General features: G+C 62.8%; 1 protein-coding gene across 5 annotated transcripts in view; it reads right to left on the reverse strand.

Moving 5' to 3' along the window:
- Positions 1-25764, reverse strand: part of PRDM16 (PR/SET domain 16) — a 296392-nt gene that overhangs the window by 147285 nt on the left and 123343 nt on the right. For all 5 annotated transcript variants that reach the window (XM_046005154.1, XM_046005163.1, XM_046005134.1 and 2 more), the window contains exon 3: positions 2425-2475. In XM_046005154.1, coding sequence (XP_045861110.1) covers positions 2425-2475 — 51 coding nt within the window. The remainder of the gene's footprint in view (positions 1-2424; positions 2476-25764) is intronic.

Consider the following 25764-nt stretch of genomic DNA (forward strand, 5'->3'; position numbering starts at 1 on the left):
GTAAAACTCCCAAACCACAAAACTCATAAATGGGGTCTACATCCCCTTGCCAAGGAACTCACTCCATGTGTCCTTAAAACAGCGCCGAGGCACGTGGGGTCCTCGTCCGAAACAGCGTGTGCGCCCGTAGACGTGCACGGCTCTGAGGACCACAGCGATCTGTGAGGCGAGACCCGCTTCTCGGAGGGGAGGTAAAGGGACATTTACTCATTTTCCAGCCTCGATGCATGAACCCACTCGGCTGCGTTTTCATTCCCGTCTCCTTTCCTCTCTCCCTCCTGGATGGTCTGGGCGCGGAACCGACCCAGATGGGTCCAGAGCTAAGCCCCAGGGTCAGGTTTTGACCTCCCACCAGCCTGACCCTGGGCACCCGTCCCGTCACACTTGAATGGCCCAAATGCTGAGAGTGTCCAAGTTCAGCACGAGGCCAGAAAAATCCCAGATTTCAGGGGACAACGGAGTGTTGTGTGGCGGCTCCTTCATGTGGGGAGGGGTGTGCGTGGGGAGCTGGGCAGAGCCCCCTTCCCGGCAGCAGCCTCCCCCCTGCAGCAGGGACCTGCAGAGTGATAGGAAGCAGAGGAGCCGGGCAGGGAGTCAGGAGGCCTTGTTCCAAATGGATAGCCATCAGGGTCCCCTTTGCTCCGCGGCCCCGGCCCCCTGCATGTCCGGCTGCTGGGAGCGTCAGGTCAGTTGGGATTCTGGGCACAGAGGGCACCTCCACCGGGCCTTCCAAGGCCCCGTGTTTGAGGGGATGCCTGGGCCAGGCAGTGTGACCGGCGCTGTGTGTGGCACCTTCCACCCGTCCCCGAGCAGCTCTCAGGAAAGTCCTCCAACCAGGTCGGCCCAGGCCCGATGGGCTGACGGTTTAGGAGCACAGGGGCCATGCTGGCGGGCTTCTCCCGGGGGGAATCTCATCCTGGCTCAGAAGCATCCAGCCCTGGCCTCCTCACCATCTTCACATTTAGACCTTTTGGCCTTCTGCCTCGACCCTGGTACCCACACCGGACAGGCAACCGCCCATCCCCCATGAACGTGCCCCCTCTAAGCTCCCGCCAGTCCACCCCACCTTCGGGCAAGTCCCACCGTGCCTCCTGCTGGCTGCGGGCGGTGAGAGAGGAGGATTTCGGGTTCTCACTGGAGGTCAAGACCCTGGACCAACTGCAGGGCTTTTTTCAGGGGAGAGGAAAGACTTCAGCTCTTTGAAATACGGGAAAGCTCTTTAGAATCTCTTGCTACCTTTCACCTTTTAGGGAAATCCGAGTTTGTTCCCAGAGGCAGGAAGAGGGAAAGGGGGCTGTTGGGAGGGACGTCGTGTTTTAAGGAAGACAGGCCTCAGGCCACCATCCGCCAGACACAGGCCCTGGGTTATAGGCGAGAATCGCCCAGAAGATCTCGCCTGCCAGAGCTCCCACGGAAGTCACCGCAGGGTCAGAAAATGTCTCCCTTCACAGGGTCTTCTCCAAAATCAGTATTTGTGGGGTTGGACCTGGTGAGAAGGGTCAGGTCTCCCCCACCTCCTTATGGAAGCTGTGCCCAGAGTCGTCAGCTCAGACCATCAAGCCGGGCACAGGGACACCTGGGACATTGGGCAACCCTTCGCGACGCACCTCGGGCTCCCCCAGCAGAGGCCGACCGTCCCTGTAAACACACATCCCGCGATGCAGACGGCGAGACAACCCCAGGCCTGGGCACCCTTGGCCGGCCCACTCTCCGCCTCTCCTGGGTGGTGCTCTGAGGCCAGCGCCACGAGAGAGACCGCCGTCCTCATTCTGCTGGAAAGTGCAGAAGCGTGGGCTGGTTACCACGCTGGGTGTGGGCGCGTGTCCTGTGTTTGCGCCTGTGCGGGGTGACCCGGACTGGTGGGCCCTGAGCCCTGTCTGATGAATGGCTTCTGGGTTTCTTGGTGTTTTTCTGGCCTAGTTTAGTCTCTGGATCTTGCCGAGCTAACGTCTGCCACCCAGAGACCTGCCATCAGCCACCGAGAGGGCAGGGGACGCTCCCCCCCCCACGCCTTTCCTTTCACCTGACTGGCTGCTTGTTTGACGCCCCGCCCAGGCCCTCTTTGAAGGCTGCGGAGAGCAGGGGCTTTGTGGGAGTCCCCGACTGTGGTCTTTCCCCGTCTGTGTTCTTCTCACTGAGCATCCAGTGGAGACGGTTACACCAACGTGACCCGGGTTTATTTACTTCTCCTGCATCTGCATGGCCTGAGCTTCGCCACCGGGGCGGCTCTCCCGGTTCCCGGGAGCCAGGGCCCCGCAGCCGGCCGACACCGCGCAGACCACATCCGTCCTACCGTCCCCGGAACCGACACACAACGCATCGACCATAAGCGCGGGCGGCCCACGGACCCGGCCGCGCGCACACTAGCCGGGGATCGCACGCGGGCCACGGCGAGGGAGAAGGCGTGGAACCAAGCTCTCCTACCTTTTGGATGCAGCCCTCCTGGGACGACACCTCCGCATCCGCCAACATGTGCTGAAAAACAAGTTAGAGAGCGGACGTTAGTGTCTGGGGACCGAGATGCCGTCCTCGGCTGCCGCCGGTGGCAGACCGCGGGGATAGATCCTAAGTTCTCAGAACTGACAGGGCAAGGCCTCGCAGCTTCCCTGTAATATGGAAGATGGTGCTCGTTGGGAAGTCGCGTCCTTTACCCCAGCGGTGTTCCCTTGTTTGCTGAGAATGAAGGACCCCCCACCCTGACGTCGGCTCCCCGGGAAGACAGCTGTGTCCTTGTAGGGAAGGAGCCTCTCTGGGCAGCAACCCCTGGTCCTTAAGGGAAGCCAAACATGGTACCAAACACCGCTGAAGGGGTCAGGAAGGCATTCCGAGACGCACTACGGTCTGTCCCTGTGCCCTCTGACCCCGCCTGCGAGCAGCACCAACGTGCAGGGTCCGCGGGAAGACACAGGGCACCGTATGGCCCGCGTGGGGCTTGCAGGCTACCTGGGGAGGCAGAGCCTGGCTGAGTGGCCCAATCCGCCCCGGGGGGCCAGGGTGAGGAGGAGACAGGGCAGAGGGTGGAGGTGGGCTGGTGGGGCTGCAGTCGGCGCCATCTCCCGTCACTTCCCTTCCTGCAGCTCGGGGGACAGGCAGTGCGGTAATGGGCCCTTACCCCAGACCCCTGGGAAGTGGGTGTGGTTTTTGGAGGAAGCTTCTCAGTGGAGATCAGGCAAAGGCAGGCACAGCAGCCCCCCCAGCAGGGCTCGGAATCACCCTCCGGGGCGGGCGTTGGCGGCTCCTCCAGCCATGGGCCGCGGGCAGCCCCAGGAGCTCTGGCCCTTCCCTCTGCTGCCGCCGCAGGCTCGGGTTAGTCGGCAGAGAAAGTACTAGCGGTTCTGGGTCTTCCTTCCACCGATGGTTCTGACGTGGAGCTTTCCTTGGCTCGGCTTGGAGAGCTATATACCTGCCTGGGCCTCCTCGTGAAGCCACCGAGCTCCACTCCAGGGGGACGGCGTGTCGGGGACGGGTCCCAGAGTGCTTCCGAAGCTAGGCAAACCGACAAGTGAGCTGTATAAACGGGCTTTTCCCTCTTCTGGGTCACAGACGCGGGCACGGACACGTCCGTAAATCGTAACATCGTTTCCGTAAGACTAGAAACCGAGACTGAGACGAATATTTGAAAATCAACACAAGAAGTGGCGTCAAACCCAGAGGTTTTATTAACCATCCCCCTAGAGTTACCCCACCGCTCTCCCAGATCACGAGCCAGGAGCACAGAGTGCCTGCCGGTACCCACGCAGGCCGGGCGAGGGGTGCGGGCCGCGTCGGCCCGGCTCAGCTGTAATAACAGTAAGTCATATTTTTAAATGCTGAGAATTCTAAGCACTTGGGGATTTTATGTTTCTTTTAATAGATTCTGAAATTGTGGTTTGGAAGGTGGTTACACGCGCAGAGGGAGCGAGTCGGAGAAGGTGAGCACCACCGAGGCCAGGGAGGCCCGCGGGGCACCCGCGAGGGGCCAGGCCGCCAGGTGCTGGCCGTGGGCTGAGGTGGGTGGGCTTGTGGGAGGTCGGCCCCGGGCGCGGGGGGCCGAGTCTGGCCAACGAGCGGGGCCTGCGTTTCTGCTCTTTAGGGCGTCTGTTCTTTACTCAAATCCTGACCCAGGAAAGCTGGTTGGTGGCTCGGTAACCTGGGAAAGGGGAAGAGAGAGGAGGCCGACCAACCGAAACTCAGCAAAGCTGTGGCTTCCAGAAAGGGGTCGTGCTCACCGACGCTCAAAGGCCAGAGACGGGGTCTACCCGCCCGGGAAGGGCTGCCCAGGCCGGCACCCTGACACGGCCCGCCAGCAGGACGAAGGCCTCCGTCAGCATCTCACAGCATGGGGGGCTCCATGCGGGGGTCCCGGGGCCCCGGAACAGGGTGGACCTGCCCCCTGCAGAGGGGGGCACTCGATCCAGGAGGAGAACACCCACTTTAACCTACCGGGGAGAGCAGTCCCCGGAGCATGGCACAGGCCACGGAAAGCAACCACGGGAGGAGAGCGCGCCACTCCTGGGAACTCCTGAGCCCTGAGTCGGGGCCCCTCGGGACACCACGCAGTCACCCCACAACACCCAGCAGAGTGTGGTCCCCAGGTCAAGGCCAGCACGTGATCGCTGAGTGTCCATCTGTGAGCGGCTGGCCGTCTCCAGCTTGCCCGTACCTTTGCATGGAGCCCCTGCATGCTTCCGACCCGCTGTGCGAGCGCTGGCCTCCGCCGTCCAGAGCCGCCGTGAACGGAGGGGGACAGGGCATGGCCGGTGAGAGGATGCCCCCACCCCATGTTGGCCCTGGGGCTCCCCCAGAGTACGAGAGAAAGCTGGGTGCTTCCGCGGTTCATGTGGCAGCCGAGCCTCTGGCACCAGAGTCCATCCGCGGACCACGCTCTGAGATGAAGGCTGGGCTGAAACCAGGCCCTCCTGCCCAGGCCGCCTCTCGGGGCGCCTCTGCGCGGAGAGGTCCCCGCCGCCTGCACGGCCCCATCCGCCATGCGGTGCTCCTCGGCCGGCACCTGCTCACAGCGCACCCACCCGGCCCGTCCTGGGCCCAGAGGCACGGGGTGGGGCTGCAGGCGGGGTCTGCTGCCCTCTGCTCGGACGTCAGCACAGGCACTGTCCTCTTCCTGGCGAGGAAGCAGGCGCATTGCTGGGAGCTCTAACCTGACCCCCGGCTCTTCTCCTAGTGGCTGGTCCGGGAGAGCTCTGGAGGGGACAAGGACACGTCTCTCTCAGGGCATGGGAGGACCATCCGGGGGTCCGGTCAGCCCCGTGGCCACACACGGACCCCTCTGGTCTCCAGCCCGCTCTGTCCTGGGCTCAGGGTGGGCACAACCCTCTGCCTGGCCCCTCCATCGGCCTCGGCGCTCTCCCTGCCATGTTTCACTCTGATTTTTGGTGGCCCTGACCGACCTTCCTTCCTCCCCACTGCCCAGTACGGAGAGTTTGGGGCGGGAGGCCCAGCCTGCAGCCCCGCAGGCCGCCTCTATCTCTGAGGTGGCACCGGCCGTGTCCCCACGGTGTGGGCGCCTCGGTCGCGTGGGCTCCCTGACCAGCCTCTGGGGCACCCGCAGCGGCCATTCCCGATTCAAACGGAAACGCTTGGTCAAGCCCCAGCAGGAGAGCCTTTGCGAGGGGAGCCGGCCCCACCATCACGCCGAGCAGACAGTGCTGCGTTCTGGCTCCCGGAGCGCTGCTGTCCCTTACATGGCCGCCCCGGTCCAGACCCACCCGGGGCCCACAAGCCTCGGGCTGAGGGTGGCCAGAGGCCCTGCCTTTCATCCGAGGCCAAGGGCAGCCAAGCAGAATGGAGCCTCCCCGGAAACCACCCATCACGCGGCCTCCAGGCTCTTTCCTGCCCCTTAGGTCTGCGCGCCAGCTCAGGGACAGCGGCCCCCAGCCCGGGAGTCCATGGTCAGATGGGGACATGAGACAGGCATTCAGACCACACTGTCCCTAGCTGGGCAGGTGGCTAGCATGACCCACGGAGTGAGAGCCCAGATGGAAGGGAGTGCAGCCGTGCCGAGTGGCGTCCGATGGGACCGGGGCTGTGCACCGCTCCCTGAGCTGGGCCTCGACCCCTTCCCGGTGCAGTGTGGCTGCTGGGAAGCCCAGCTGTAGGACCGCAGGTGACGGGGAGCAGATCACCACCCCCCCGTCACGTGGCACAGAGACGGGAGAGGCCAGGACTCTGAAGACAGGACGCCCCTCCCAGAGCCGGGTCTGAGTCTGGTTCGGGAAGGCCCGTTCCAACAGCTGCTCCCGGCCTGCCCGGTAACACTCAGCCTTGGCAGGGTCGCTCATCGTCGTGGGCTTCACCCGCCGCCGACCTCGGGCGAGAACCACCGGACGCGCCCCTCCTGGAGCCTTGCAGCCCAGCCTCCTCGCCAAGGCTGCTGCTTTGCTGAAAAACCTCTTTATTTTGCTAGCTGAGCCTCCGCACGCGTGCCGCTGGCCGCTCCCGACCCCACCTCCACACCCGGCAGAAGTATTAGGTGTGTTTTGATTAAGCATTTTAGCCAAAAAAGGGAGGTTTGACCTCCGGCATTTCTCTTCTCTCCCGGGTCTCGGTGCCAGGATTGAGCTAAGTGGGGTTGGTCAAAACATCTTTTTTGACTCTTAAAATAAATACCCTCTGTTCTCCAGAAAGTCAGCCCGGAGCAGACACACACACACAGACATCTCATACGCTCACAGCTCTGGGGTTCTGGCGGGTCCCCCGAGGGGGGCTAAGCTTTCTGGTCGGTGTCACAAATGGATCCCAGAAGGCTTCTTTCCCTTCAAAATACTCCGTTATTAAAGCGTCTGAAACCATGCCCATAGGAGGGAGCCCGGACGGAGCCCCGGCCTCCAAAACCAAAAAGAACTCGGGGAGGCCCCCTACTGCCTGGCCTGGGGTCCGAGATGACCCCCAACGCTCCCGTTTCCTGGCCTTCAAGCCATTCGCCCTCCAACCTGTTTCTCCCTCGTTGGTGATGGTGTTCTCCACCCAAGGTTGTAGGGCTGGAGGCGGATTCCCAGGCCCCTCCCCTGGAAGGAGCTGCAGTGGTGGGGACTCGGGATGGTCCTGAGAGGGCGGCCCCAGGCCAGGTGGTTGGTGGAGACCCCTCTCCATGCCGTCATCCCTCTGATGGCCTCTCGGGGACCAGGGGCTCAGGCTCCTGCTAGAGGCACAGACTGGGCAGACAGGTCAGACGCAGGCCGGTGGTCCCCTTTGTGGCCAGCGGCCGTGGACTCTGTGTGGCCTGCCCTCTTGGGAGGTTTTCTGCCCCAATCAACAGAGCCCTCAGACGGGCCTGATAGCCGAGGGTCAGAGCTCACAGGACGGCCGTGTTTCACACTCATCCCGTTCTTGCCAGGGAGGCCCACCGCCTCACCTGGGTGGCCTCCCCTCCGGGGATGACTTGTCGAAGTCCTACCGTGAGCACCACTCCCCGGGCATACACGTGACACGGAGTCTGTGGTCCCAGAGGCCACCTTGACGGGGACGCAGTGACGAGACCACAGGTGTGGCCGCCTGACCCCCACCTCTCTCCACAGCCCCATGTGGCGAACATGGCTGGTGCCCGGCCGCACGGAAGGCACGCGGAGGCCCCGGCGCTGGAGCTCGGGCAGGGGTCGTAGAGCCGCTAAGCTGGAGGAGGGGGGTGCGCTGTGTCAACATCCCTGGCCCCGATCCCAGCTTCTGTGCTGGGGGAACAGGCCTATGGGAAGCTGCACACGGCGTCCCTGCCAACCAGAACCCCCCCTCTGTCCCCTGCCGCCACCGGCAAGGGCGCCCCGGGGGGGGTCAGCAGGACGGGCTTGAGCCGAGGGTGGGGAAGGGCCCCGCGTCCCCAGCCACCGGCCTGGCTCCCAGCACGGAGGCTCCCGTGCTGTTGACACAAACTCTTGAGCTCTCAGCCGGGAGTGGGGTAATATTTATTTATTTTTTGCATTAAAAAAAAATCGACTTGGCTGTGATTGAGCTACAAAAATGATTTTTTTTGAAAGGCGCCTTGGACACTGTTTTCAGCTTTTATGCCTAAACAGATACTTCTCAGTTCTTTCAAGTGAGGCCCAGCCCATGAATGCAGGCTCTCTGTTCGCTCCGAAGAAAAATATTTACACAGTCGAATACGGCACGAGAAAGGACGCAGGCTCCTACAGAAGACCCAGCCTCGGAGGCGCGCGGGTCCCACAAGGCTGCGGACACTGCCGGCCCCGGCTCCGCCCCGGGGGCTCCTCCCCAGCCTCCGCGGGGACCCCGGAGCAGGGGCTGGCCCGCGATGCCCCAGAGCCCACCCTCACGTCCCGCAAGAGGAAGCAGCCGTGCGGACCACGGCAGAGTCCGAGCTTCCAAGCCATTCTGGGGGCTCAGGGAACCTGGCTCCAGGCAAGCAGCCCTCATCTGGACCCGACCCGCCTGCTTTTCCCGGGAGCCCTGCCTGGAGCTCAGCTCGGGGCGCAGGGCCTTCTCTCCTGACCCCCCTGCAGCGTGGCTGGGCCCGCAGCCTGCTCTGGCCCCAGGAGCGAGTGGTGGGTGGACCCTGCTCCTGGCCAGCGCGGCCTCGCACAGATCCGGAACCTCGGGGCACGGCTTGCCTGCTGTCGGCTGTGCCGAGAACACTCTGTTCGCCGGCGGCTTCCCGCCGGGGGCACGTGCCCTCTGCCTGGACCCCCCGGCCTGCCCGCACCTTCCTTCCTGCAAGACAAAGGCATCCCCACCCCTGAGCTCCTCCTCGCCATGTTCTGGGTCCTTGTCCAGCTCTCCCGAGGTCCCCTGAGGACAGGACGTCATGGCCTCATTTCATGATGAACACCTTTTGTCTTCATCACCCACAAAAGGCGCCTTGGAGACAAAATCTTGAAAGGCACCAGGTCCAGGATTAGCTCTTTGGGGCAACGGACAAAACTGACCCCAGCCTCAACCTGAGCCCTGGTGTTCAGAAAACGGGAGGTGCCCCCCCCCAGCCTCCTGCTGAGAAGCCCCTGTGGTGAGGGGCACACGGGCCCTTCTGGGCGCAGGGACTCCTGAAGCAGGAGGTGGTGTGTGGGGGCTGGCAGAGGGGAGGGGAGACCAGGCTCGGGAAGGATGCCGGGGGCCCCATCCTGGGCGTCGTCAGGGCGGGCAGCCTTCTGGTTTGCATCCGAAGGCAGAGGGGAATCTGGATGCAGGCGGTGGCCAGGGCCGGCGCATGGGCCGTGCTGAGTAGCACACTTAGAACAAGGCCTCTTGAAGGGCCGTGGCTCTCTGTGGGAGTGAGAAGCCCAGAGAGGCAGAGCGGCCCTCCTGCACGTGCACAGCGGGGTCTGCGCCCCGGCTGCCCGGCCTGCGAGGGTGGAGTGGGGCCTGTGGGACGGGGGCACAGTGGGAAGGCAGGACTGGGCCAGGAGAGACAGAGGTTCCACGCGGGGGAGGGGGGCCTCCCTGGCCTCTGATCCCAGGTCCCCCAGACTCGACAGGGCAGGGCTTACCCACAACCATGTGTCGTCCGGGTAAAAAGCCCAGAGGTAAATGTGATGTCGTCCACCGAGGGGCTTCCCACTCCCTCCCAGCCCCAGAGTCACCCCGTTAACAGCTCAGCTCCCCAGCTGACCTCAGAACAAATACTCCCTGCGTGGACAGCAGGTCCGTGACCCAGAATCGGAGGCCCCTCGGAGGCTGTGGCTGCTGGGAGGCCCCTGGGTGACAGGCCCTGCCCCTCACTCCTGCCAGCCTCTGGTCTGGGCAGAGCCCCCGCTGAGCCCTCCCCTGGACCTCCTCCCCAGGGCGGTGTCGCAGGACACAGGCCCAGCAGCGGCCCACTCGGCCTGCCCCGGCCGGGACTTTGCTCAGCATCTAACACTGCGGCGATGTGCACAGAGCTGGGGACAGGCCTTGGGGCTGTGTTTGCAAGGATTCCCTCTCTCTCTGGACTGCCCCCCAGAGCTCCCTTTCCAGAGAGGGGAGAGTGCTGTTATCCCATCTTAGCACAGACAGTCTCTGGGGGGCTTGGGCTGTTCCTACCGAGGCTCTGAATTCCCCACCAGGCCAGACACAGGGCTCCTCCGGGGAAGTACACTGGGCGGCTCCTGATCTCAGGACCCCCCTCCTCCCGCCCCACAGAGGCTGCTCAGCTTGGACTAGGACAGGTCTCCGGGGTCCTAGACCATGGGGACCCCTGCCCTTCTTCCCGGCTGTAGCTCTACACCAGGCTGAGCGCCAGTGTGGTGGTCCAGGCCAGCGAGGGAGCCCGGGCACGGGCGCCGACTGGGCAGGGCTGCCCAGAGAAGGCTGCCGGTTCTGATCAGCAACCGAGGCCCGGGTTCCAAGCCCCTTCTCTGCCAGGCTGGGACCAGAGGGCAGGGCCCAGGATCGCCTCCACAGGCCCTGGTCCTAAGGAGAGGCCTGCCCAGGGCTGCACCTGGCCCTTGCTGGACAGCTTCCTCCTCCTGCTTCCGGAAGATTGATGTCCGCAGAGGAAGAGCGTGTAAATCATGAGAGCCGGGTGACGTGTGGCACTTCCAATCAATGACTCATGACAAGCCATAACTTTCAGCGCTAGAAAGGGAAGCTCGGGTACGTCCAGGAGCCCTACAGAAGCCAGCTCCGGGAGCAGGACACATGCGCCCCAGAAACGGGGAGAAAGTTCTGCAGGGCTGTCTTTTCCTAGGTCTGTGGCTGGGGCTTCCTTCTGACGGCCTGGGCTCCAGGGGAGAAAAGCCAGGAGCTGGGGGAGCTGTGTATTCGGGGAGAGTCCCAGGCCCTGTGGGGGGCGGGGCACGGGGCAGACCTTGTGCAGAACGTGGGTGGTTCTGGTGAGACCCCGTGACCTTAGCTGCCATCCCGTTGCTTCTGTCTTGTATTGCTCTCAATATTTCCGGGGCCCGCCGTGCACGCTTGGAAGGGAATGTGTCGTCTCAACATTCTCCTCACCCTGCTGGCCAGTCGGCCTGCTCCCTCTGGGTCGGGTGCCTCCTCAGGCAAGAGCAGGGGTGAGGCCCCACCGTGGTTGTCTGGGAGCAGGAACAGCCGTATGCTGCGGACGACCCTGACCCAATAACCAGGGTGAGTGGATACGGAAGCCCTCCGTGGGCTCACGGAGATGCCGTCCTGTGCAGTCCCACCCTCGCCAGCCCCACAGTGGGGAGGGGACGGCAGAGGGCAGGGAGGGGCTGTGAGGGCTGGCTGTGGGGGGCCTGGCCAGACCCTGTGCCCAGGGCAGCTCCGTGCAATCGTGGGGGCTGGAGGGTCCATTGCGGCTCTCCTCGAGCCTGGGTTCGGAGCTCCTGCCTGGGCCCCGTGGGAAGAGGTGTCTCCCCTTGCTCGGCTGGTACCTGGGCAGGATGCCAAGGTCTGGGGGTACAGAGTCCAGCACCCTCGGTGTCCTGCGGCCTAGGGGAGGACAGACTGAGACCCCCAGGAGGATCTGGACCATTGCTGGGTGAAGGCGGGCCTCACACCCCCCGACACCAGGAGGCCAGGCTCGGTGTATGTCGGCCCAGGCTGCAGGGGGACAGGCTGGAGCGCCGGCAGCCCGCTGTCCCAGGAGCCCATCAGGTGGGTCAGTCTGCAGGAGGCACGGCTGGCTGTGGGGGAGGCCGCCGTGCCAGGAGGCGGCTCTGTGTTAGGGATAAGACCCCCGACGAGAACACGACGCAACAGTCACACGCAGGCCTAGTGTCCATGTCTGCCGGTCACTCCTGAAGTCCGACACACCTGCAGGACAGCGAGACCAAGGAACGCAAATGCCAGGCCCAGCGGCCTGTTGGGGGGTTTGGGAGCGCTTCGAAGAGCTGAGCGCGCCAGGCTCTGCCAGGACAAATGAAGGGGGCCTGACGGCTGCCTGTCTCCATTCTCTAGCCGTCACTCAGAGGCTGGAGAGAGGACGGTCTTCACAGAGTCTGGCCAGATGTTCTAGAATGTTCTTTCACGTTCCGAGAGCCCGGTGTCCCTAGACAGCCCCGGGACATTGTTTGTCCCTCCCGAGTGTCCGCCGCACACAAGGCACACCTCGGCTTTGGTGCCCATCCCCCCATTTCCTGACATCAGCCCGGGTCTGCGGATGGCACGGCGGAGGACGGGGCTCTCCCGACGTGTGTCTGAACACCGTGTCCCCCGCCCCCAAGACGGGCTGGCCGTCCCTCGCTTTGCTCCTGCAGGTACGTCTGGAGAGTGTCGGGTGCCGTCAGGCCGCAGGAGGCACGGCCGCCGCACAGACCGCTCGGTGACCGCCGTCCAGGGAAGCTTTGGAGACCCCAGGGCAGCCCCCGGGGGGCTTCGCGCCTTGGTGTTCCCCAAGGGGGAGCATAAATCACGGGGTCAGTTATTGGTTCTTTGTGCACATTCGTGTTTTATGCTCAACCCTTTTCAGTTATGGAAATAGTCCGGGCATCAACAGTCACATTAATGCGCTTCGACGCGACCCTGCCTATTGATAGCGCGTTTGTTAAGATCATCCTTAATAACCATAAGTGGATAAGAAGGGGTCATAGATCTCCAGCCCTTGGGCACCCTGACAATCCAGCTGCAAACCCCCGAGACCCGAGCTCGGGGATGCCAGAGCCCCCCACCCGCCGCTGCCTATACCCCAGGATTCGGGTTGTGAGTTCCCACCCTTGGTCGCTGGGGCTCGCAGTGGCCTTGAATCATTGGGAGAGTCTGTGGGAGAGTGAGGACCACCACTCCGCGTTTCAGAGAAGAACTGAATTTTAGTTCCCTTAAAAACGTCAGGCAGCGCTTTCTGGGTCTGAGGCAGGGATGCGTGAAATTGTAACCCCGTGTGTTTCCCTCCCTGCGGGGCAATGACCCGGGGGACGGAAGGCCTTCCCCCCCTCAAATTCTGGCCATACCAGCTTGGTCTCTGATCCCATTTATTCATTCGGCAAACATCTACGGACTCTCACTTGGGGGTTCGGCACACGCGCGAGTCAGTGAAACCGAAAGGACAGCTGTTTCCACGCTTGATTGCAGGGACACTCACTGGGGCTCCATGGAGGGCCGTGTTCGTGGCCTCGTCCCTGGGATTCTCCCTTGTCCCTGGGAACGCTGAGCTCCGAGAGCCCGAGTGCGCTGGGCAGCATCACACAGCGTCCTGGACCCACAGGCTCCGCGCCATCGGCTGGCTGGGCCCCCACGGATCTGGTACCGTTCAGAGATCTGGTGGGGGCAGTGGCCGGAAGGGCGAGAGGTGAGGGGACGGACCCGGCTTCCTCGCCCACAATGTTTCCGATCTGTGGGGAGGAGACAGCACGGCCGCCCGAGTGCCGGGGTTTCGGTCACAGCTGCTGCGCTAACTCGAGACCACCAGGCAGGGGCAGGGGAGGCAGAGAGTCGCCGACCAGGACCGCACACTGTCTCAACGGGACCCGATTACAGCACCAGCTGCGGCGCGCATTCCGTGCTGATCCACCGTGAAAAACGGGTAGCCCTCGGAATCCGGCAGCATCACCCCACCACCGCCGAGCCGGGCACCCCGAGGCCGGCCTCGCCCCCGGGGGGCAGCCTCACCCGCCGGGTTTGGCTGCGTCCCCCACGCCACACCCCCGGTGTTCCCAGCGCTGGGGGTCGGGTGCTGCAAGGTGTGCTTGGGGACTTCCGGAAGACTTCCCAGACCTGGCCAGACCCAGGGCTCGGGCCGCCTGTCCTTCTGGAGGCTTTCAGGGGCTTCCAGGCTCACAGGCAGCGCGAGCCCCAGCCTCGTCCCTTGGGTGCCTTCCCAGAGCGCGGAGCAGCCGTGGGCGTGCGGGGAACCTGGGCTCTGTGCCAGCCCTCGCTCTGAGCCCCGCAGCCCATCTCAGGACCCAGGAGCCCTTGCCAACCCAACGGCGCCAACTCCCCCATCCCTAAAATGGGTTCAAATGCCCCAGCCAGTGGCGTCCATCCGTCCACGGCCACCCCAGCGATGAGAACCGCGCACGGCGACAGGACCAGCCAGGCTTCCTTTACTTTCCGACAAGAACGCAGGTGAAGCTCTGTTTGCGGCAGAATGGCTCTGTCTCCCGGCGGTCACCCGCCACGGGCCATCCAGGAGCCGCCCAGGCCTGTCCCGGGAGCGGCCGCTGGCTGAGTTGCATTCTGAGAGCGTTATAAAAATAAACTAAGAAGAATATAAGACAGAGACCTCATGGGGCCCCAACAGCCTGATGAGTTTACTGTCGGCCCTTCGCAGAAGCAGCGTGTCGACTGCGGCCCACGGCAGACGCAGCTGGCCAGCGGCCGGGGCACGGTGGCAGACGGCGGGGTGTCTGCATGTCCTGGAGCCACGGGTCCAGCCGCGGGCTGGGGAGGCAGGCACGAGGCTTCCTGAGATTTCCGTGGGAACAGGAGCCTTGGGTGGACAGAGACAGCTCTGCGGCCCCCGGGCGGCTTGGCCCGTTCTCTCTCTGCCAGCGTCCAGCCGCTGAGACAGGACCCGGAAGAAATGCCGGTGGTTTGTCACCAGGGACGCCCTAGGTCTGCGGCCGCTGTGGGGCGAGCATTCAGGCAGGTGGGAGAGCGGCGGACGGCGCGCCGTGCGGGCAGCGTTCCCAAGGTCACCGGATCCTGCCAACAGCTGCAGCCGGGGCCCGCGGGGGGCACGTTCCCAGCTGTAGCCTCCCGCCAGGGAAGGACGCTGTGAAATCGGACGCAGTTGGAAACCTCCCTGCTCGGGTTCCTTTCCTTCACTGTGTCCCTGTCTGCTTTCCAGCAAGGACAGGGCTCGGAATGGGCCCGGAGGACGTCCCCACCCGCCGTCGGGAATGTCTGACTCCGGCCACCAGGCTTCCCTGTGATGGGGGGGGGGGTCCCTTCCCGGGTGGGGCTGGCGGCCTGGACCTGGGGTGGGGACATATCCTCACCTCTGGATTCCTCCACGGGGCGCACATGTCTCTCAGGGATCTGGAAGCCCTTCTCGTTGGCGCCCTGGCAGGCCCCCCGGGGAGCCGCCTGGACTGCCTGGAGCGCCAGGAAGGGGACGCAGGCCCACAGCTGCCGAGCTCCGTGCCCCGAGGGGCACGACGCTGACAAGTCAGCGACTTGACTTAATGATGGGGGTGGGGCCCCTGGGAACCAGACAGCCCCACGTCGCGCCACAGCCATGGGGACCCCTCAGGGGTGCCTTGTACCCGAGCACCTGTGTGTGCCCCTCGCTCCCTCCCCACCTCACCCCACCCTGCAGAGGTGGCTGGTGCACGCGCGGGTCCTGAGGTCGTGTCGCTGCTCTAGGGAAGAGAATGGCGTCGTCCCCCGACCCTGAGATCTGAGAACAGGGTCTGAACCCGACCGCCGACCCAGGGCCCGCGTCCGGCCGCAGCCAAAAGCCTCAGGAACAGTGTGCGCAGTGACACCCCTCCCTCCTCTCTCCTTGCAGCCCTGCTTTTCTTGCGACTGGAAAGAACCACCAAGCTCACAGACCCCGGCAGCTTCTGGACGGGAAAGCGCTCGGATTAGCCTCGAGACCACAGCAAGGGCGGCCTGTGGCTTGGACACGCTTCCCCGGGGTAGGAGCCCTGCGGCTGGGGGGGGAGGTTGCTGAGCTCCTTGGCCGTGTGCATGCCTGTCCGTCCCATGTGACAAGGTCACTGTCTGCCTGCGGGGTGCACTCAGGAAGATGACCCCATAAGCTTGGGAGGGACACAGAGAGGGCACAGAGAGGAGGTGCTTCCCTGGGCCGTCGGGGGCGTGGGAAGACCGCCAGGGAGACCGAGAGTCACGTGCGTCTCCCTGAGGACCCCGTGAGCTGATCGGTGGGGAAGCCCCTTCCAAGGAGCTTGTCTGCACGTGGGCTCTAGCCCCAAGCGTGGGTAACAAGAGTCTCGGGAAAACACCGACCACGTTTTCAGGAATTTTCTTGGACACATTTGGGATTTTTAAAACTCTATTCTTAGAGCTGGGGGTTGGGGTCAGCTACATAATTTATTGGTTCTTTCCAGAGACCGAGAAGTGAGCTGCGGTCTGCCAGGTGGGTGTGGGGGGCCCAGCTTGTCCCCACTCCACAAAAGAGAGAGAACAGGGAAGGGGGAGAGGGAGAGCAGGTGTGCGCCTGAGTCCCCTGCCTGGTGAGGACCCGGGAGGGCTTGGGTAGACGTCGCAGGACTGCATCGTCCTGGGGGTTGGCTGGGCTCCTGGTCAAGGACGCCGCTCTCCTTGGACACCTGGCCGGCCTCTACTTGGCCTGCCCTTCCCTTCGCAGGCCAGCTTCTGTTTCGAAGCCCTCGGGACGGGGAGCACAGTGAAAGCCCCGGTCCAGTCGGTCTTTTGCCCATTCTAGACTCTGGTCTCAGCTGGGCTATGAGCTCTCTTCTCGGGGACGGCCACAGGCTCCCTGCTGGGCACCGGAACGGACAGCGCTTTCTCCTTACAGCCTCCAGGGGGGTTATCTGTTCGGCTAATGGTCCTCCTGGAGGCACACTCGTGTACTTAACATAGTTCAGCCCTGAAAAGCCCGCGGTTGGAGTGCCGACCCCTGAGACTCTGAGCATCACTGCTGTCTCCCCCGGAACGTGACTACCGGCGGCATGGTGTGGACGGGAAGCCTCACCGGTGGCACGCGCCGGTGGTTAACACTGTGTTCCGCGTGTTGCAGGCTTTACAGTGTGAAATCTCACAGTACAGTCAGCGAGAGGAAAGACCGCGTTCCCGAGAAAAGCAGAAGGAAGAGAAAACAGGTTTGCGGTGCGGTGTCATATTTACGTTGAAAAAACCACATCTGCGTGGACACGCACTGTTCAAGCCCCCGCGGTCAAGCGTCAGCGTGGGGCCCCGTGAGTGAGGCTTGCGGGTTAAAGCAGGGACCTCAACGTCCTTCGTCCTCTCCCCACTCCACACCTGAGACGTTTCCTTTCCCAAAGCAAACATCTCGGGCGGCTTTCCTCAGTTCACCTCCCTCCCCGGGACACCGCAGGCTCCTGTGCCCCGGAGAGGCGCGAGCCGGCGGGGACGGAGCCTCCCTCTGGCTCTCCTTAGAGGACATCGTGCAGGTCGAACCAGCCTTGCCAGGATGGAGGCAGCCTCCCGGCCAGTGATTCTCTTTTCTTGAATCAAACCGTAAAATGTGAATGTAGCAAAGAGGCCAATCTTGAACCCCAGAGCTGGACAGGGCATGAACGGGGCCCCCTGGGCACGCGTCTCTGCCGACCGGCCCCCATGGGCGCGGAGCCCCACCGGCGAGCAGGTCGTGCGCAACGCTGTCCGCAGCCGGCAAGGGCATTTGGCCTCTGGCCGTCACCGAGCTGCTCCCGGAGTCGGGCCGAGTCCAGCTTCCCGGGTCCGATTTTGGGCGCCCGGGTCCTGCTTTCCCTGCCTCGGCCCTGAGCAACGGGCTGTCAGACTTGTGCTGCTCCGAGCACCTCTGCTCAGCGGCGCACGCCTGAAAGACACCACAGTCTTTTTACCCAATTTTCCAGCTGAGTTGACTGGGGCCTGTGAAGGTCAAGGAGCTTGCCCAGGGTCACTGAGTAAAACAGCGAAGCCTCTGGCCTCGGGACAAGGACGCAGGACTCCGGTTCCTGCTCCTGGCCGCCTAACCAGAGGCTCCTTCATAAATAATGGAAATAACAGGGCTTCACTTTCTCTTTCGAGGGCCGACTCCTGCGGCCGCCGGCACCCGGGCTGCGGTCCGCGGGCACCGGCGAGCCCTCACAGGCTGCGGGGCCTCTCGGGCGGCTCCGTCGGCTCTGGCAAAGGGACTTGTAACAGTCGGCGGAGGACCTGGAGAGGAGTCCGCTGGCCGGCCGGTCGCTGGCGGTCATTAGCCTATTATTACATATGAATTGCCTCTTTCATACCCCATCCCTACCCTTAAAGTGCCTTATTAACTAACGTTAACCAATCCAATTAGCAAAAGACACTGTATTTGAGTAATTAGTCATTTGAGGCTTTGTCCCGTCTTGGTCTTGGAGAGAAAGGCGTCGGCCTATGACGGGCGGGTGCCGCACAATTAGGTGAAGGGCCGCCTGTCAGCAGGGGAGGGTTCCGGACCGCTGGGGTCCCGCGCAGGGACGGCTGTACGAGGCCGCGCCAGGGTTCACGGTGCGGGCGCCTTCGTGCGTCCGAGCTCCTCGCTGCGGTCGGCCCGGCCTTCTGCATCAGGAAGGGGAAATATTTATTTTTATTATAAATTTGGAGGCCGAGCAGTGAGGAAGGAGCCTTGTTATTAAATGCTCGGAGCCCAATTCTGCAGAAAATCAAAAAATCCAACTTCGAGTATGGATTGCAAGTTTTTTTTTCTCATCAGATGCCAAAAGGAACATTGTGGGGAAAGATGGCTCAGGGCGGCCCTTCCGCAGGCAGCGTCTCTGTTTTTGTCTCCGAGGGAGCAGTTTGGTTTCGGAGACACGGAGACGGCCTCCCTGGGCCAGATGTCGCAGATAAGAGCTCTGGGCCACAGGCCGCGTGCGCGCACAGCACGCTCACGCCCAGAACCGGGCTGGCGTCCACCTGAGTGATCGGGCCGCGGAGGTTGAGCACGAGAGCCCTGTGTTGGGAACAAGGCAGGACGATGTGCCTGGGCCCTCCCGGGTCTCCCGTGGACGCCCCGCGTCGCGGCGGTTCATAAAACTGCGAGGAAGCTCTGGGAATCCGAGTGACCTCCCAGCACTTCCTGGGTCCGCGGAACAGAAGGGCTCTCCTTTTATCTGCATGTATTTTATGTAGTAGGAGGCTCGGCAAGCTTGTGCCCAGGGGTTCCCTGGAGGACCCCACACCAGCCAGCTCTCTGGCTCTGGACCCGAAGGACGTCCTCAGTCCCGGCACCTGAGCTGCGACCACGTGTGGACCTGGCCATCTGCGCAGACCAAGCCCCGTCCCAGAAGTGGCCACCCCGCGGGTCCCGGCTGGCTGTCACTATATCCCGTGGCACGGACACGGGAATACCGTCCCCACCAAATCCGCTCGGTTCCTGTGAGGGAAAGAAACCCACCACGAGCGCCGGGGCCAGCGGTGGGGGGTCGATGTCCGCGACGGCACCGCGCCCGCATGTCTGGCTCTCCCTGAGGCTTGTCTGTCCTCCAGGAGCTTGTCCTTCGGCTCAGACCTCCTGGGGGCGGAGCTGGACCTCCCACCGTCGATCCAGATGCTCCGGCAGCGAGTGGACAGTGTGGACTTCCTGCCAGGGCCCATTATGGACGGAGCCTTTTCTTGCCTCCTTCAAGTAAAATTCTCATTGGGTTTTTTTTTTTTTAGTTTTTTTCCATTCCATGTCAAAACCAAGTTAAAATCTGTAAGTCCAAAAACATCCCGTTTCCCCATCTCCCTTGCTTCCGTCTCCCTTTGCGTGCACGTGCAGACACACACACACACACACACACACACACACACACACACACAAGCGACCGCCTGGCCGCCGGGGGCAGACGGGGAGGAGCCCACCCGGGGCTCACGGAAGGCGGGACGGACGAGGAGACCTGGCTGCAAACATTTCAGAAACCTCTTCAAAATATTTGGGTTTGTCAGAATCCCAAACCGCGTTTGCCAGGCACTTTTCCCGCTAGTGTTTGAGCCCGCGGGTATTTTAAAGGAAATGAAATCCGTGTGTTTCTGATTTATTTATACTTAACTCATCAAAATGCTGTTTTAAAGAGCTATTTTGTGTCCAAAATGCCCTTTATGCCTTTTTCCCTTCCAAACTAAAAGCCGCATTTTGCCAAGTGTATGTGACCTTAAACGCTAACATTTTCAAGGCTCTTTGGAAAATCAGGTTCCTGAAGCCCATGCAGACCTTTGTTGGAAGGAATGGCGTCCCCCCCCCCACCCTGCTACAGTGACCGGCTGCAGAGGCGACGCCCCTTGGCCCTACCGGCTTTTTGCTCTGAGACGACCATGGTGTCTGCCCAGCGCAGCCCTCGGCCAGAGGCCCTGAGATGCTCTGTCCAATGGGAAAGAGCAAATTTTCCAGGTCAAGAATCCCCAGATGCTGATTTTCAAGCCTCTTCCAGCACCCCTGCTGGACCAGTTCAGGGTCACCTTGCGGGCAGGTCCCCCGATGGCCCGGCGCTGAGGGCCTCTCTCCCCAGGACGGGTGGCGGGGCTCACTGTCTGGTCCTGCGGAGCCCACGGAGCCTCCCAGGCCACCGGTCGGTCGGCGGAACTCCTCTGCCTCCCCGTCCCCCGAGGACCGTCTCAAGCAGGAGCCGGGGGTGCGTGCACGGCAGAGGCCAGCCCAAGCCGACTCAGACGGGGAAAGTGCCTTCTCTCTGGCGAGCCTGGGCAGGTTGGGAGGGAGACCGCAGGCCACTCGCACGCTGGGGCGCCCGGGAAGGGGCAGGCGAGGGCCTCCAGGGGGATAAGGAAATGAAGTGTAGGCAACCCCACCGCCTGACCTCTCACACGGGGCTCAAGTGATACGCGTTGGGGGGGGGGGTTATATTTATTTCTGCCCGATTTCATGCAATGGAGTTCAATTATGAATTTGATTGCTTTCTTGTGCACAATATAAAATCCTTTATCCTTCCAGCATTTAATTGTGTTCCCTGGCAGATTTGGTATTCATCACGGCCCGGCTGTCCCCGGCCCCAAAGATAAACCATCCGAGGGGCAATAAATGTCCACTCTGATTATTGATGCTTTCAGGGAAATTGATTATCTATTTGAGGGGCCGGGCCGGGTGATGTATGGCTGCCTTTCTCCCTGACACGAGAACTTCCCCAAAAGACGAGTCTCTTGATGGGTGCATTGGTGAAATGGATTTTCTATTATAGTTTAAATTTTCGAAAGTGATACCCGTTTATCTTAATATTTGAGAAGGGGGATGGAGTCGGCAAGCCGGTATCCTCCTCCATCCATCCGCATGTCGAGAAAAGACGCGAGACGTTAAGCCCAGAGCCGGGCGGCCGGGCGGCTCCTCCTTCTGGTCACACGTCCGCGCCCAGGGCCGCCGCGTCTGTGAGAGAAATTCGCTCCAGAGGTTGTGGTTATTAGTATGTGCTCCAGATAGCCGAACGGACGGGCATTTCCCTGCGACCGTGAGACGAAAAGCAGGCTGTGCGTGAGTTTAATTTGATCTAAAGAAAAAAAAACAAGCAATTTTACCCTAGGTTTAATACTGCCAAGTCTGACGGCCAGAAAGTCCTTTCCCTTCATCGCTGGAGCAGAAGGTGTGTGGGAGGGGAGTGGTGTTGGCACAGCGGTGGGGGAAGTGCCACCCCACGGGGCTGGGGACAGTGCGGGGACAAAGGGTGGACTTCGGCTCATCAGCGGCTCTTGTCTCAGTTGGGAGATAACGGGAGCTCCCGCTCGGGAAGTGTTTGCTCACCGCCAGGATCGATAGGACTCCGTAATCCGCGCCCTGATTAGCTGTCCCCCAGCCGCGGTCGGGTGGGGACTCCCTAACTGTAGAAAGAGGCCTTCAGTCTGGCAGCGGCAGAGGCGGGAAGGGTCATCCAGGCTTCATTCGGTCACTCGGGGGACACGGCGCACTCCTGGGCTGGGGGACCGAGTCAGCCGTCCAGCACACACCGCTCTTGGGAGCCCCTGGGGTAGTATCTTCGATGGCCCCTCCGAATGTCCCCTATGCTGAGAGCAGTCGTCCCTGGGCTGCCGGGGCAGCGCGAGCTGGCTGCACACTTTTCCAGGTCCCTTTGGAGACAAAATGCCCCCAATTCCGGATGTGGAAACTGTCCGCCAAGCGACTGCTGGCAGGTGCAGAAAAGGCAGAGGACAGAGTGCGGCCACAGTGCTGGGGCCGGGAATTCCGGGTCCCGTCCCCTGCTCTGGCTGTAGACAGGAAACACCCAGGGCCCGTGTAAAACGTTCATATCCGGGCCCACCACCCATCGTGGATTTGGGCCAGAACCCCAGCTTCAATGTTGGTGACATCTCCCAGTGACTGTGGAGGTCAGTGGGACAGAGAGCGACTCTGCCCTGCATGGTAGCCGGGGAGCCAAACCCACCTGTTGGGGGACCAGGAGGTCCCCAGACTGACTCGTGGCAGAGAGCCCCCACCCCTGCAGCCTCCCACCAAGGACGGAGGGACGGCTGACACGGGACTGAGAACCTCAACCTCATGCGGGCGGGGGTAGGGAGACGCTTTCTGCAGGGAAGAGAGGGACCTGGGCCTACTTGGAGCTGGGGCACACCTCAGGCCCGGGGGCGGAGGCAGCGGGCCTCCCTCCGGCACTCGGTCTCTTCCTCTGGGCTGCTTGCTCTGTGGGGGGATGGGCCCAACGGGACCTGAGCTCAAGGTCACGGTACCTGCCCCCGAAGCCCAGCCCCGGGGGCGTACCTGTGACAACCCTTCTTTCCTGTCCTTCAGTGCCGGCGCTGTGTCCGCAGGCTCCGGCGGGGAGCAGCGGGTGTCCTGAAGTCCTGGGGACAGAAGTGTGGCAGGCCGCCTTCCGGAGACTTCCCGTGTCACCTCTGTCCCGTCAGGCGAGCCCTGCCCGTGCTTCTCCACACCAGGCCGAGTCTGGGAGGGGCTCCCAGGTCCTGGGACTCGGAACGAGAGGAGAGCGAATTTGCACGTCACACCTGCACACGCTCGCCTGCGTCCGTGCTGGTGCGTGTGCGTGGGCCCCATGGTGCTCGGGCTCTGCACAGTTCAGAGCTGAGCAGGAAGGGGGCTGACGCCAAGCACCTATCTCGCCCCGAGCCTCGGGAGCAGCGCTGGGAGCCCTGTGCGTCGGAGCCAGACTTTCCCGTGACTGAGGGCCTGGCAGTGACTATTTTCCCTGAGGAAGATACGGTGTTCCTAGACCGGGTCCGCTCGGGACAAGGGGCTCCCCGTGATGCCGACTCTGCTGTCTTCCCTTGTTTGCACGAGGACAACACGTCCAGAAGTCGCACGTCCGTCACCCGGGTTGGCCGTCTCCCTTCCACTCAGAGGCAGGTGCTCAGAGAGGCTGGGTGACTTGTCTGAGGCCGCGGTGCACCAGGGCCTGGGGGTCTGTGTCCACGCCTCCACTTTCTGAGTGTCGACGCTGTTGGCCTACGGCTCTGAACGAGCTTGACGCAGCGGGCCTGGAGTTTTCTCCAATGTCTCCTTCCTTCTAGAGTTGTGGGTCTAACGCAGACGTTGGCCGCGGCCCGCTGGCATTCCGGGTCTGGGTCCGGCCCGCTGACTGCTGACCCCACTGTGGTGGGAAGTGCGGTCTGCTCCCCAGATGGGCTCTGCCCGACGTGGCTCTGCCCGTCGAGCGTCCTGGCACTGAGCCCTGGCCGCTGCTGGTTTGCTGGGTGCCGGTGGTCCCCCCGAGCCAGCCGCCCTTTCCTGCCCGGGCAGCCTGTCTCTCAGAGATGACAGCAAGGCCCTTGCCCACAGAGGTGGGGGTGTTGGCCTCTGTGCCTCCATGTCACATCCGTCCCGGCATCACTGTCTGCCCGGCCTCCCACAAGCTCTGTCCATCACCGGGACGCAGAGCTGCCTCGGTCCTGGACACCCTGGGAGCCACCAGGGGACTGAGCAACCTCCTCGCCCAGCACCAACAGGAACTGCTTCCAAGGCTGGGCCCTTCCAGAACATTCCAGAGGTCACCTTGGCCTCTCAGGTGGCCTAGAGCCAGCCAGGGTGGGCAGCAGGACCCAAGCACAGTGAGGCCAGGTGTTCCTGAGACACCCGCAGCCGGCCCCAGCTCGCTCAGCCCCTCTGCTGTTCCCTGCGCTGGTCCAGGTCGTGCACGAGTTGGTCGAATGCCCGCTGAGCTGAGCGGGTGCAGAGGACACAGAGGACGTGAGCAGAGACTGTCTGGACGTGGCCTGCGGGTGCCGCTGAGCTCGGGCAGACCCAGACGATGGCTATGGAGCCCGCGCTGTGGGGACACATCTCAGGAGGGCCCTGTCTGAACCGGCTGGGAGGATGGGCAGGACCTGGCAGCAGAGATGTGGAGGGAGGCCCTGCAGATGGGAGGCCGCGTGGGCCGCGCTGGGGGAACGGCGTGCTTCCAGCCCCGGTTCCTGTGGGCACGTAATGAGTGTCTGCGCCAATGAGGGTCACGTCTGGAGATGCAGGCAAACCTGTCCTCCAAGAGCTACCCCGAGGCTTTTATTGTCTGAGGTTACGTGGTCAGTGGCTTTCAGGACAGGCTCATTATTATCTCTGCGCCAAACATCTGTGGCCGGCACGACCGCCCCCTTATTCCCCCAAGGAGCCCCCATCGGCGGGATCCACACTCTACCCTGACCCTGTGTGTCCTGGGGTCCTTAAGCCCAGAGGACAGCTGGCTTTCCTGGGAGGCCGCGGAAGGCTCACGCACGGTGGGGAGGTGATGCCCACCAACACGCAGACGCGCACACGCGCACACACGCACGTCGCCTGCCCAGGGCACCGTCCCGGAACGGGTCACGGCGGTTGGGGATGGTTGCCTTGGAAAGCTGTGTCAGAGCCGGCCCCTCTCCCGGCCTGTTCAGTTATTAACTCCCGTAGGACATTATCTCGCCCGAATCTGCTGGGTGCAAAGCCACGGCCGGGCTCTGGGAGAATTTTATCGTCCTGTTCCTGAACTCCGCAGACAGCCCTGGCTAATAATTAACCGGGCTCCTGCCTCTCTCGGTTCCCGAAGAGGATCCTGCCCCTTCCAAAGGCACGCCAGCCCGGCCTTCTCCTCCCACGCTCGGACCCCTTCCCCCGCCCCCCGCTCGGAGGGGAAAGAAAGAGAAAGCAGGTCCTCCGGGAGCTGGCACGGCAGACAATGTGTGTCTTGTGTGAGTAATTTAGCGCTGTGGCCAGTCAATCTGGTTTCTGGGCCCGCTGCCCTGACCCTCTTTAGAGAGGCTCGCTCTCGCCGGCACAGTGTGAAACACTCTCTTTCACTGCCCTGACAGTCCACAGATTGAGACATCGGCCTAGCCCGACTGCAGCAAATTAGCAATTTTTCTTTTGCTAATTGGAAATAAAAATGTTTGCCGAGGGAGCCGTTTGTCGGCATGCGGTTTTCGGTTTCTGTGCGCCGGGAGGCTGCGTGGAAAATGTGTCCGGAGGCGCTGCCCACCCTGGGGTGCCCCTCGCCACAGACCCGAAGGGGCTTCCTGGTGGCCGTGTGCCGGGCACGCCCCTCCCCTGCAGCTCACCCTCCGGCCCCGGGACCCCAGAGCACAGCGCATCTTTCGAAGACCATGAGGAGGGGGCGGTGCCAAGCCGTCTGGGGGAGCCGGTGAGCAGCCCTTTGCCAGGAGGAGGGAGGCAGAAAAGCGGGGGTTAATGGCGGGGGCAGCCCACACCTCTCCTGAGCACAGAGCGCTGTCGGAACAAGCCGGCTGGGTTATCTGGTTTATGAAGCTGCGTGCTGAGGACGGCCCACCCTCGTCCCTGCGCGTGTGCCCCAGGAGGGAGGAGGCGGCTTCTGGTTTCAGTGGACCCTCGGTTCCGAGGGTGGGAAAGACCCCTGCGCCCGGGAGCGTGGGGTGGGGTGCGGGGGAATGAGAGAGACCCTGCTGGGGCGGGGAAGGGAATGGGCATCTTCTGCTGATTGGAACAAAGAAAGAACCACGTGGAGGGCCCAGAGCGTCCCTCCCCGAGGAAGGTGGGCCGGGACCTTCAGACGGAGCCCCGTGGTTTGGAAATCTGCCGGTGAACAGAGCCGCACACGCCCACCTGTGCACGCACACGCCCACTTGCACCCGTGTGCAGGCGTGGGCACGCGAGCGTGGTGCTGACCAGCGGCTCCGCGGTGGCCTCGGCGCCCCCGTGGGACACGCGGGGTCTCTCAGGAGCCAGGCCCGTCGGGCCAGTGCGGAAAGGGTTACCCTGCTCCCCCTCCCCGTTCTCCTGATAAAGCATTTGACAGCCCTGCCTAATAATTCTTTCTGCGGGTTTTCCTGATGTCTTTATGTGAATATGAAGCCGGAATGAAAGGCTTTGGGGGACCCCCACGAGAGAGGAAAAGTACGAACCAGGGAGGAAGAAAGAGTGTGCTA

Source organism: Meles meles, chromosome 1 (assembly GCF_922984935.1).
Source record: "Meles meles chromosome 1, mMelMel3.1 paternal haplotype, whole genome shotgun sequence".
Lineage (NCBI taxonomy): Eukaryota > Metazoa > Chordata > Mammalia > Carnivora > Mustelidae > Meles > Meles meles.